The 12882-nt window shown below is 37.9% G+C and overlaps 1 protein-coding gene across 1 annotated transcript in view; it reads right to left on the bottom strand.

Annotated features, from left to right (window-relative positions):
• TTN (titin) overlaps positions 1–11351 on the bottom strand; it is a gene marked incomplete in the record, with an annotated part of 304338 nt that extends 292987 nt beyond the window's left edge. The window contains 8 exon segments of the mRNA XM_015818849.1: positions 99–242; positions 826–1159; positions 1714–1958; positions 2051–2139; positions 3704–3991; positions 4705–4908; positions 9029–9132; positions 11186–11351. Coding sequence (XP_015674335.1) covers positions 99–242; positions 826–1159; positions 1714–1958; positions 2051–2139; positions 3704–3991; positions 4705–4908; positions 9029–9119 — 1395 coding nt within the window.
• Positions 11352–12882: the final 1531 nt, after the last annotated feature.

Here is a 12882-nt window from a genome sequence, read left to right as displayed (position 1 = left end):
GCCAATGTATTGTTTATTTTCTGCAACTGCCTGCATTGGCAGTATTAATGGTAAACAAGGGGAGAGCGTTATTTATTGTCACTTTGCTTTATATCTACCTGCTCCTGGACAGGCGGAATGTGTACTGCGGCCATGGCTGTCCTTTTAGCCATCTGCTCTACAGCACTTGGAAGAGGTTCTCTCTCTCTGGCCATGTCAACGGCTGCAACGACGGTAGCAACAGCTGTTGTTTTGTCAACGTCCTGAGAGACACAAATGAGTGCCATGAAAAGACAGCTCATTGGAATACAACATCAGCAACATGAGAAATAGGTGCAAACACAAGCAACTGTTTTGCCAGATTGTCCTGTGACAACATTATAGCACAACACAGTCTAAATTAGGGGTTGGCATGCTGCAGCCCGGTAGCTGTTTATTATATGGCTCCTGAGCTAAGAATAGGCAGGTGGGTGGCAAATTGCTAGGCCCGAGCCTCAGCAAGATCCTGGAACAAAGGTGTAGAGCAAAGGGGCAGGGTCATGGTATACTGGACAATGGTGGTAGCCTATTAGTAGCCTCCTTGCTGGTAAGCCAGTGCCATATAAAGGCTGCCATGTTCCTTGGCCTGCAGATCTGTCAGGCAGACTTTGTGGAGGCAGAGGAGGGGAAGAAACTAGTCATTTATAAAAATATGTTTGCCAAACCCTGCCCTAAATAACTGGGCATGTAAAAAAAAAAAGTAACAGGGGGCCTAATTTCTCCTAAGCAGACCTATTCTGTGGCAAAACCACATTTGAGGAAAACGTCCTACCCCTTGCACAGTATTTTTCTTTGAAAAGGTCTCACCTCTGTAGCGGCGGCAGCAGCAGCAGCAGCAGCAGCACCAATTGCAAGGGTAGCCTCTGCTGCAGCAGCTCCGCTAATTGCAACCTGTTCATGCACTCCGTATCTCCCTTCCCATCTTTCTTCAGTCCTCATCTGGGTGGTGCTCATAGTTACTCTGGTATCTTTCATTCTGGTTTCCGAAGTAGCTACGAAGCCTTCCTGTTTCCAAGGAGGAAGCACATCAGCCCCCATTGCTGCTGTGGCCTGTGTTTTCCGGACCAAGATTGGTGATCTCACAGGTCTGATAGGTGACGTAGAGACTGAGAGCCTTGTAACTCCAGCAGGAGACACCGATCTGTTAACAAAAGAGAACTGATTTTGATGCCAGGGGAAGAACAGCTCACCAAAGTGACTGTGGAAAGATAGAAAACTAGGCCACCAGTAACCCTCCAGAATACCCAATTCCATCAAAACATCTTTTCAATGGATATTCAGTTACATAACTGTAGATCAGAGGTCCCCAAACTTTTGGGCACCAGGGACCGGATTTGTGGAGAAAGGTTTTTCTACAGACTGGAGAGTGTGTGGTTTTGTGTGCTGCCTGCATCCCATAGAAGAGGCTTTGCTTGTTTATGCAGACCGGTTGTTGGCATGCCGTGGGCCGGTACTGGTCCACAGACTGGAGGTTGGGGACCCCTGTTGGGGACCCACTACAGGAGTATATAATAGCAGTGTTGGCCAGAAATATTTTGCTGCACTGCTTAAAGATCAATGTTTGCCTTGGGAAAAGCACAGTTTGATTCTCCATTAGCTACCGCAACTATAATTAATAATAATGAGAAATTCTAGGAACTGCTGGGCTTTTTCCTGATTTGGGCCAAAGCAGGATTTTACATGTGAGTAGTTTACCTGACTGGAGATGGTGTTGGAGCTCTCACATGGCGTACAGGAGATGGCGACTGTCTGATTGGGGATGGTGATTGCTGGCGTGCCATCTGTACTTTGGCTGCAATGATTGGTGGAGTAGGCGATTTAGAAGCAGGGTGAGGAATCATCCGTGGGGGTGCCTTATGGATCAGCTGCTGCCCAGTGGCACTTTCTATAGTCATCTCAGCAGTTGCAAGTGTTCTGGCATCAAAGTGGGCTTCAATCTTCTGCAATGAAAGATCAATGAAAATCTAGTTAAAGCCCCAGCCTTTGAAATGGTAACCAAATGGTTGGTAACACGATTTGACAAATTACCAACCTTTTCGGTTCGGGTTTCTCGTGTTTGTGTAATCTGAGCAGTCGAAACAATTGTCTTTGTCTTTTTAGCGGGAACAGCTTCATCTTCGCCTTAGAGAAAAGAGAATGGGATTTATTAGAATTGGTTCTGGGAGGGGAGGAGAGATATACAATCTGTGATTCCAGTTATTTATGTGCAGACCTATCCACAAATTTCCCAGCATTTTTGCTCAACTTGAAAGAGATGTTACCCTTTTATAGAAAAACACCATAAGGAAAATAATAAATAAATAAATAAATAAATAAATAAATAAATAAATAAATAAATAAATAAATAAATAAATAAATAAATAAGTTAATTCTCTCAGGCACAGATTAATAAAGAGATGAATTCATATCAAATTAGGCTTTTTCACATCAGCCAATAATATAATGCAGAATAGCCAAGTCTAAGATAGTCTATTTAGAAAGAAACACCACTACATTTTATAGGAAAAATGTCGATATAAGGGAGCTTAAGCAAAATTCTGGGAAGGTATTCTCTTATAAAATATGAAATATAAAACCAATGGAACCAATGGAAGCCAGCACAAATAGCCATCATCTTTTGCTCTTCATTGTCCTTCATATATACAGAGTAAACATTTAAGAGGGTCCGATAAGTTTGTTCATAAAAATTGCCCATTTTTAAATCAGGTTTTCTGGACACAGACAGCTTTGTAAAGTCAAATATTCCTATAAATTGTTTTTTGGATTTTAGCTAACTAACCACATAATGATTTTAGCCTTAGGAGCAAGTAGGGATATGGGGCACTGATGCACTTGTGTATTCGTTTTCTAGTTCAGTCCTTCCCAAATGACAGCTAAATGCATGGTTAGGGACTAAATGATGTCTAGGAAAACACGAGGACCAAAATATTTGGCACCCTTGAACATCATATTAAGCTAATGCTTGTTGGAAAAGCCATCATAATAAAGTTCTCCCATAATGTCAACCCACAAAACATGATTTATTAATCCCATTAGCTGAATTCACACTTTGTCTCAGAAGTTACTTTGCCTTAAATAAATAAAGCCTTATTACTTAGTACGATATGTAAATCTAACCTATATAATTTATCATGTCTTTTTTCTTTTCTTTTACTGTGTGCATGTGGAATGAAGCTATTGAATGCAGTACTGTGAGGCCTGGATTTTTGCTCCTTCACGGGCCTGCAACTCCACTTGGTTTACATTTCAGTACATGCTTAAGCAACTTACTGTGAAACTACGACACCCAGCAAAAAAAACCCCGGAGTGAAAAACTGAGCTGTTGGTTTGCTGGATTTTAGATTAATACAATGTAAAACAATTACAAATATAGACACTGTGCCTCACGCTAGCAATAAGTTAGCCTACTTGTTTTTCTTGTATTAATGGGGGAAGAAAAGAAGCAGAACATTTGTTGCTGTTGCTTCTGAAAACAGTTTTATCTTTTTGTCACACTGAAGTATTTCTGATCAGCTTGTGTCCAGGGTGAAATTTTACAGCCACATTAAAACCACCTGAGAGAAATGGAATTGATTGATTTGTTGACAGAAGAGCAATCATTGTGAAGTTTGCTGCCCTGATGGTTTAATCCTAAAGTTTTTTTTGGGGGGGGGAAACATTCTTGTTTGACTGTCCTAGTCTTTACCTTGAATGAGCAGTTCGGCTGTTGAAGTAGCTCGTCCCACGCTATTAGTGGCATTTACTGAATAGGTTCCGGAGTCTTCAGGGTAAGCTTCTGCAATTATTAAACTGTAGAGGTCTCCTTCATGTAAAATTTGAAAATCGGGGGAGCTTTGAATTTCTGCTCCATCCCGATAGAACTTCACCACAGGTGTAGGGATTCCAGTCACTCTCACGTCAAGTCGAACTTGACTTCCTTGTCGAATAGTCATGCTCTGTAGTCGTTGTGTAAAGTTGGGTGGCGCTGTTTCAGCTGGGAGGAGGAGGAGGAGACAAATGTATCAGCAAGAACAAACATAAGGAACATCATGGATCTCTATACTACTAACATCTTTGTGTCTGTAACCTTTGACTGGGTGAAATGGTGCACCTTAGGGCAAAACCTTTTGAACCGAGATACCTTAAATAGGCTGACTTACAAAATGTAAGTGGATATCATTCGAAAAGAATGTTTTATGATATAAAAATCATTTTGAGACGTGATACAAAACATTTTAAACATGTCTTGTGGTCAGTTCCTGACATTCAACTCTGCTATACAGTTAAACATGGGCTTCTTTCAAGGCAGATACATTTCTGATATCTCCCTAATTTTTTTTAGAACTTTTCAAGTATATTAGAAGCTCTGCTTCTGTTGAAGGTAAGAAATCCAGTAAGGAAATATCTCTGAAACAATGAACCAAGAGTTGCAAACTCTGCCTCTGAAAATGGACAAAGGATTTCAATTTCCCAAAACTCTTTGGAGCCATAAGTTGCCCATAATTCTGAAATGATGGGGCAGAATTTAAAAGAGGCACACAGAAGCAAGGCTTTTTATGATCAAGTTGTAAAGATAGCAACATAAAAATCAACATAAAAATCAATATAAAGCAGAATGTGGACATATAGGTTTGATTGTTCTTAGAAGTACCTATAAGTCAGTCTTCATATTTACTATTTATGTACTGGTATTATAACACAACCTACCAGTGACAAGTAGTTCTGCAGTACTTGTGGCTTTTCCAGATCCATTGGTGGCTTGTAGGGTATATCTTCCACTGTTATCTGCGGTCACGGCGGGGATCACAAGTTTAGCGCGGCCATCGCTAAATGAGATCTGCACACCGGGCAGAGTTGCAGCAGAAATAACCTGGCCATCCCGATACCAGCTCACCTCAGGAACTGGGAAACCTTGAGAAGGAGAGTGAAGTACAGGTAAATGCTTAAAAGGTCCCATTGGCATCAGTCCTAAAATATCACAGTTCTTCCTAGCGTATATGCTAGTTACTAAAGAGCTGGATCAAGGGCTTCAGTAATTGAGATAGAATGAGAAATGGCTGGGCATGGGGAAAAAATATGCTTACTGCAACCCAATTCCGCAAAATAGGATACGGCTCAATTTATTTTATATTGGATGGAGTCACTGAAGCAGTAGGTGTGAGCTTAAATGGACTCCAGAAGATGGTAGAGGACAGGAAGTCCTAGAAGAATATTGTCCATGGGGTCGCGATGGGTCGGACACGACTTCACAATTAACAACAACAACAAAATTATCATTATTCTGTTGTTTTGCATGTACACTGAGAGCTTATGCACTGGAGACAAATTCCTTGGTCAAATAAAGTTCTATTCTATTCTATTCTATTCTATTCTATTCTATTCTATTCTTCTTAAATATTCAGATCTGCTTTCTTTAGGATATAGTTTGCTGCTCCTTCCTCTGAATATCTGATACAAAGATGTATTTATATTCTTAAAAGGTATTATCAAAGAAAGACTATATTTTAAATGCCCGATGCTTGAGAAGGAAAGACATGTAGGTGCAATGATAAAAAATATACTTTTTGTGATTTAGGAAGTCGAATTTCAAGAGATAAAAATGTTCATAGAGTTTAGGTGCATTACAATAACCAAGCACTGAATCATTGTCAGACCTGTCCAACATAATGAGTAACTTGGGGGGAAAAGAGATTTATAACATCTTGTAATATGAGTTAGTGTTGCCATAAGATTGCAGTGATTGAAAGGTTGGATTGAAAAGCAAAACAAGAGAGACTCAGTACTATTTCACACATCATGCTAAACTGTACTTTCATTTGCTTTTGGTAATGATGTGTGGGCCTAATTACTATGTCTTAGAATTATGTACAAATGCAATCACAATTTCAGAAATGGAAGCTCTCACTATAATGTAAAGTAAACATTACCTTAGTTGTCTATTCAGTTCACTATCTTATGAACCCAAGGGAATGTGGTAGAGGGAGTTTACTTTGAGAGATGCAAGGAGGAGTATGGAGTATGATTGAAGGCAAAATCTCAACTGTAGCAATAGGGTATTTCTAAGTGTTTAAGTCCATATATCTTAAAGATGCCAAGGTTGAGAAACACTCTGGTCTCCAGGCTCTTTAAGATGGGGCCATGAACCAAATAGAAAAGGAAACAACTTAAAATCTTTCCTGTCAGATTGCTATCTCATAATCAGTTCCATACTTCTATATTCAATGATTTCCCTTGCTAACATTATCTTCTCTCGGAATGGGAATAAAGAGTTGTCAAGAAACAGCGATCAGTGGAGAGAGACACTACTTGGAAATCATGATTACTATGAGAATGTGAGGGCATTGATGCGTATCTGGTGCAAAGTTCTGCGGAATTTATCAATGTTTCAGAAAAAAAGGAATAAATAGAACAAAATATTATGTTTAGAGGATTTATAGAAAGGATAGAGGGCTGCCTTTGATTTGTTTAAAATCTAGTAATAGAAATAGATTATATTTTTCCTATGAAATCTTCTGGGTAGGGGGGTGTTAGTATTAATTTATATAATTAATTAATTAATTAATTAATTGTATAAATTAATACTAACACCCCCCTACCCAGAAGATATCCTTAAATCCTCTGTCTATTAGGTAAATACTGTCATTTTCTAGCAGTACACAATTAAACAATAGTATGACTAATTTCAGTGGCAGGTTCCAGCACGTTTTAGGGTCTATAATATCATATATTTGTGTGTTTAAAAAAATGCTTTTCAATAACCTAATCCCAAAGTTCTGTATCAACATGAAAAGAAAACTTATATAAAAAATACAGTTGGAGCATATAACATAAAGATATTTTAAGCCACACCATTTCAATCAATTAAAACTTTCAGATATCCGCTTCAATAACCTCAAATATTCATGATCATAACAGATACGGGGGTCCTTACAAATGTTTTAAACACAAAACTACTCAAATAATATAGAAAAGCATAAGGATCTGGTTTAAACACCAGCAGTGCATACATGAAGAGTGTCTATGTACGTGTGTGTGTGTGTGTGTGTGTGTGTGTGTGTGTGTGTGTGTGTGCAAGCACACTCACACACACATATGCACACATGCATACACAACTCATGCACTTTCTCTATTTGATTGTTGTTGATCCTTCAGCTGATGTGAATTATAATTGTGAATATCATTCAGTTGGGAGAAAAGTATCTGGTCAAAAAGGTGACTTAGAAGTATGCAAAATTGCAGAAAGACTTCACATCTTGAAGTATATACAAGTCCTATCTTAAGAATTTGAGAAGCCTAGACACATGTTTATTTCTCCCCTATTAAATAGCCATTTTCCTACTTAATTCCCATAATACTCTATATTTTCTTTTCCTGATAGAGAAATCAAAGAAGAAACATCAAAAGTTGGGAAGTAAATCCCAAACACTGAAATAACTCTTGGAATTTTAAGTGATCATCATATTTTTGATAATGAATATGAAAGCTTTGATTGGCAAATATTGATTCAAATTATCATTTCAAATTCTGAACTAACCTTTGGATAAAACCTGGGCAATTGATTCTTTTTTAAAAATGTATCTTTTGAAGTTAGTGGTAGACTAAATTGCTCCTGCAACTGTAGCAAGTGGAGCATGGCTAATGAGTATTATTCTTTCTCTGATATCTTATAATTTCCAGCTCAGAATAAATAATTGAAGTTAATATGATTCAGAGGAAGAAGCCAAACAGCTGAGATTTCAAGAGACCCAGAGACCTTTTTAGAGGAAATGAGCCCTGCCTTGATTGTTCAAACCTATTACTTAAATTCTGCTCATTGTTTACTATATCATTACAGCAGCCTGATTAATATGCATATTGTTTTTTCCTGCTTGGTGAAAATAGATATATTGTCAGCATATAATCCAAACATGCATATGATATAATGTTGGTGCGTGTTCTGAATCAGGGAATACAGTATTTTCATACTTTATTTAAATCCTATAATATGATTCTTAATTTAGAAATATGTGGGCTGCTACAAAGCACAGCATGATCTCATTGGCCTGGAAATAATTGCTCCATATCTAAAATAGTTATGCTACCAGTGGCATCAAAATCAGAGCTATTTTTTTAATTGGTGCATATTGGTGCACATATGAAAGAGATAGGACTTTTATGCCACAACTATTATAGCTTATTGCTACTATTCTGACATAAGCTGGAAAACATTACAGACAGCATATAGATTTAAGGCCTGACCCATTTCAAAACTTAATGCTAGCTTAAAACTTAAGAGATTCAGGAAATGAACTCCTAATGGATCATGATCAACATTATTGCTGTGATCCATAAGCTCATCCTGATATATAAGAACACCCAGTGTTTCCAGTTGGCGTCCATCAGAGTTGCCATGTTGGGCTATAAATATTTAGAGGACCACTAGCTGGGAAAAGAATCTGTATTTCCATGCTTCCACCTATTGGCCATTTGGATTTTGTGGTCTGGATATGCTAATTTTAGTCTTAGTCTTAGAAAATAAAACCTGTGACTGTAGCCCAATGATTTATTTTCAAAATACAAAAGGCAAATGTTAGTGGGGAGTAGGGAATAATTGCAACAATCTGACTTCTCATAAATTGATGTTTTGAGCATGACCATGCCCAAAGTGGGGCCATTTTGTAGTCATTTTCTTTTGAGTGTCCATAATATGCTGTTAAAGTGAAAAATGTGTCCATTGACTCCAGATTCCCTGACCTAGCCTGATGTGCTGGTGATTTTCCAGTCTTCAAATTGATACAGAAGAGATAATTGATCTCTTCTCCTGATGAGACCTATTACCTATCTAATGTACAACTGATGAAGCTTCCGGGATAGGAAGTGAAATGTCTTGTTTTTCCTCAAAAAATCAGCCCAGTTGCCTTTTCAAAATTAAAACAACTTTTGATACAACTATGACCTGGATAAATGAGAGAAAAGCTGCCCTCTTAACCATTTTGGGAGACATCAGCCACAGGAAAGAAAACAATAACCAGAAAAACACATGGATGCTCACCACTAATATGAGCCTCAAAGGTTGCGGCACTACCCTCCAGTGCCACAACACTTTGTAACGGCTGCGTAAATGTTGGCGCTTTGCTTGTCATTTTTACAGGCACTCTGGAAAAAAAGATAGACATAAAAATAGAAGGTGAGAAAACAATTTGTGGAAAACAACAGGCATAAAAAGCAACATAAATATGAGGTCTTATAGAAGGATTGTTCTACTTAGATTAGATCTGCGGTTCTTGAATGTTAATGCGGCATTTATTGAAATTTATATCATTAAATTATTTTTCTTTATTGCCCATCTACTGATTAATACGATCATAACAAATTGTCAATAATTCAAACAACCATCAAACAGAATAGCTGTGCCAATAAAGAGCTTACTTTTTAATGTTGAATTTGCCATGCCTTTATATATAACCATTTCTTAATCCCTTCTCAACTGGAATTGAACAAAAAAAATCTCTATAACCCCAAAATTGTTTGAAAATTTAATTTATTTTACTTTCCTACTAAATAAAAACACAGAAAAATGATATTTTTTTCCGCTAAAAGAAATTATTTGAAAAGTTTCTCTTAATGTGAAAAAAGGTTTTTGGTAAAAGGCCATTACAGAGAAGAGAAGAGAAAAGAAGAGAAGAGAAGAGAAGAGAAGAGAAGAGAAGAGAAGAGAAGAGAAGAGAAGATAAAAAAGAAAAGAAAAGAAAAGAAAAGAAAAGAAAAGAAAAGAAAAGAAAAGAAAAAGAGAATGCAAAAATATAAGCAGGGCAGTTGAATTTAGGATAGAAGGAGAGAAGGCCAAGTTTGAAATGTGAGCTTGGCTATAAGATAACAACTGACATTGATGGTTTGAACAACTGCAAGAAGGTACAAAATCTGTAAAACTATACTTTGTCCAGTATAATATTTGTTGCTCTAACACACTGTCCCCACTCTCTTGTAAACCACAAAAAGATATATATCTAAACAAGAATAACTTATTTTATTACAAAATGTTTCTTAATATGGATGCCCAACAGTATCAAATCAATTTATTCTGTTATATTAACTGAGTACTAAATGTTAACTTGATATTTATTATGATTTATCATACAGGATTGGACAGAGTCACAGGGGGTTACAACAGCCAAAAACAGAATTCCAGTAATGTCAGTGATTTATGTGAGGCCTATTTTTCTTGGCCATTTAAAAAAAATTGCTATAGTTTTAAGTTTGGAACAATCATAGCATAAGATGAATATATAGATAGATGGAGAGAGAGAGAGAGAATAGAACAGAACATGTCAATATATTGCCTTATTAAACATAATATACTCAATTTAGTCATTCCTCTTTTTAAAGTTACTGATTCCAAATTTTGTACTGAAATATTCTACACAAATGTATTTCAGTTAAGTTAGGCCAGTCTCTATATATTATCTACTTTCCCCAAATTAATTGTAGCCATATATTCCAGTTTAAAAAAACACCATACATCATCCCTTCTAAGCTGTTGGATGAGTTCACTATTGTGTATATTTCAGTCCTCTTTTCTTTTCCAACTTCCACAAAATATGAGGAAAATCTCCTATTATTCAATTGTGATCTTATATGGCTTTTGTATCACTAGCATTTCAAAGGTATGCCTCTGAAATGTCACATTCCCAAAATAACCATTCCAGGTTTGAGTGACAGGAGGCAAGTGGTCCAGAGCTGCGATGTAATGGATATGGCAGCAGCTGATTCCCTTAAAAAGTCATCGGTGCCTAGCCTTGGCTATGTGGCTTTATCAGAGCTATTCTGGGAACGTCTTGGTTTCTCTGTAAGTAATATAACCTTCAACACTCTTTTGGAAGGATTAAAAGTTAACCCAACCTTTGAAATAACTTTTCACCCTCAAGCACATTTTAAGAAATGATCACTACCAACTGCAAAGACCTAAGAGTTCATAAACACCAGGCATTCATGGGAAAAGTGCATTCCCCAAAAATAAATCTACAAAGAGCTATAGACTTTTCTCCCTCTTCCCCCCCCCATCCCATTCCAGTCTGCCCGACCCCACCCCAATGCATCTCCTCAAATGCATCCCCTGCAAGCAGGGCTGTATTTAAAATAATTAAAGAAAGCGCCCCAGAGCTTACTTGACAGAGAGAACTCACTCAATTCTGGCAGGCATGCTACTAACCTGATTTCACAGGAGTGCCTAAGTGGAGCGGGCTAAGCCCAAACGGATGTTTCTGGAGCGACGTCCTTATCCAGAGGATGATGTTAAACAATCCCAACATGAGAATGGTTGAGCCTCTAGCTCTCAAAAACAAAACTACACAGTCGAAACGGTGTAGTTTTGTTTTCTTTGCAATCCCTACACCCGAGGTGAGGCTGGGAATGCGCGACTGCTCAGAAGGGCAAACATGGTGGTTTGGCTTTTTATACTCCAGATCTGCTGACAGGTCTGCCTGTGTCACTTCAACATCACTTCTCATTGGCTTTTTGAAAGGAAGGCCTTGGGAGAAGAGGGGGAAGGGTTCACTTGGAGCAAGAGGACCACCTGTTTGCCTGATTGACACATCTAATTTTGGCTATGCTGAAGACAGAGCAACGGGCCTATTCAGAAACTCTAGTTGGGAAGGGAGGCAATCATTGTACCAGATGCTCATAAGCAATTCAGGTCTTTAATATAATCCTTCAAAAGAATAAAAGAATAGGGGAATGTAGATAGAGATATCAACACTTAACCAAGAAAAACCCATCCGTAATCACCATACAATCGACCCTGTTACTGCCACTCAACCAGTCACATGGTGAGGAAAAAATTGCTATCAAATGCCATTGCCCAATATCCTTGTTCATGCCATCTGGCCTTTGTTATTGTGGTAGGATATACAGTTTCCTCCAAGCGAGGTCCTTGTGCTTGTTTAATGTCCAACATATCGCTGCAATGACTTGACAAGACCATAGTCTAAATTGGAACAGATGATTTTGTTGAATAATCTGAAGTGACACCAATAACCTCAGGCCTACATATATTAACAAATATATTAGCTTAGCCTAAACATATTAACTCATAACAGTACTGGCTGAGGAAGGGGAACAGGCAGGAATAAGCAGTTCCCTGTTTCAAATAGTATCAAAGTAAAGGCAAAGATATGAATCTGAAACTAGCAGAGGACCATGGAAGACCTATTCAGTTCACTCTTCTTATTGCTGAATAAAACCCTCCAGCCTTGCATCAAAAGCGGTAGAAAGGGGACAATGCCCCCCTGGATCCAGAGTAGTTGGTACTCACTCATACAACATGTCGAGCAAATATATTTCCATGGTTTCATAAGGCCACTGCATCTAGAAATGTTATATTCTTAGTTCTTACATTTAATTTAAACACCTTCACTTTGATTTGGTAGCCCAGTTATCCAATATCGATGTAAAATGTTTAAACGATGAGCTGAATAAGTCAAAAGAGGAACCCATAATGGGATTGTTTCCTTAAAGGAAGGCCCAAAGCTAATAACTGTTGCTCCAAAAGGCAGGTATTCTGACAGTAAACCTCTTTCTCAGGTTTCTAAGTGCATGCAGGAAGGCAGACGGCCAGACTGTTTTCCATACTTCTACTGTTTGCAAGTTTACACAAAGTTTGCCTGTATATGTGTGTGTGTGTGTGTGTGTGTGTGTGTGTAGATATGCACATATACCCTTGCTATAATATAAACAGAATTCTTACTACCGGTCAGTCCTTGAAGTACGACTCCAACTGAACCCCAAATTTTGGTTGCTAAGTGAGACATTTGTTAAGTGAATTTTGCCCCATTTTATGATCCTTCTTCCCACAGTTGTTAAGTGAATCATCGCAGTTGTTAAATTAGTAACACGGTTGTTAAGTGAATC

Source organism: Protobothrops mucrosquamatus, unplaced genomic scaffold, assembly GCF_001527695.2.
Source record: "Protobothrops mucrosquamatus isolate PMUCROS unplaced genomic scaffold, P.Mucros_1.0 scaffold804, whole genome shotgun sequence".
Lineage (NCBI taxonomy): Eukaryota > Metazoa > Chordata > Lepidosauria > Squamata > Viperidae > Protobothrops > Protobothrops mucrosquamatus.
The sequence above is the reverse complement of the archived record's forward strand: the minus strand, read 5'-3'. Positions and strand labels throughout refer to the sequence as shown.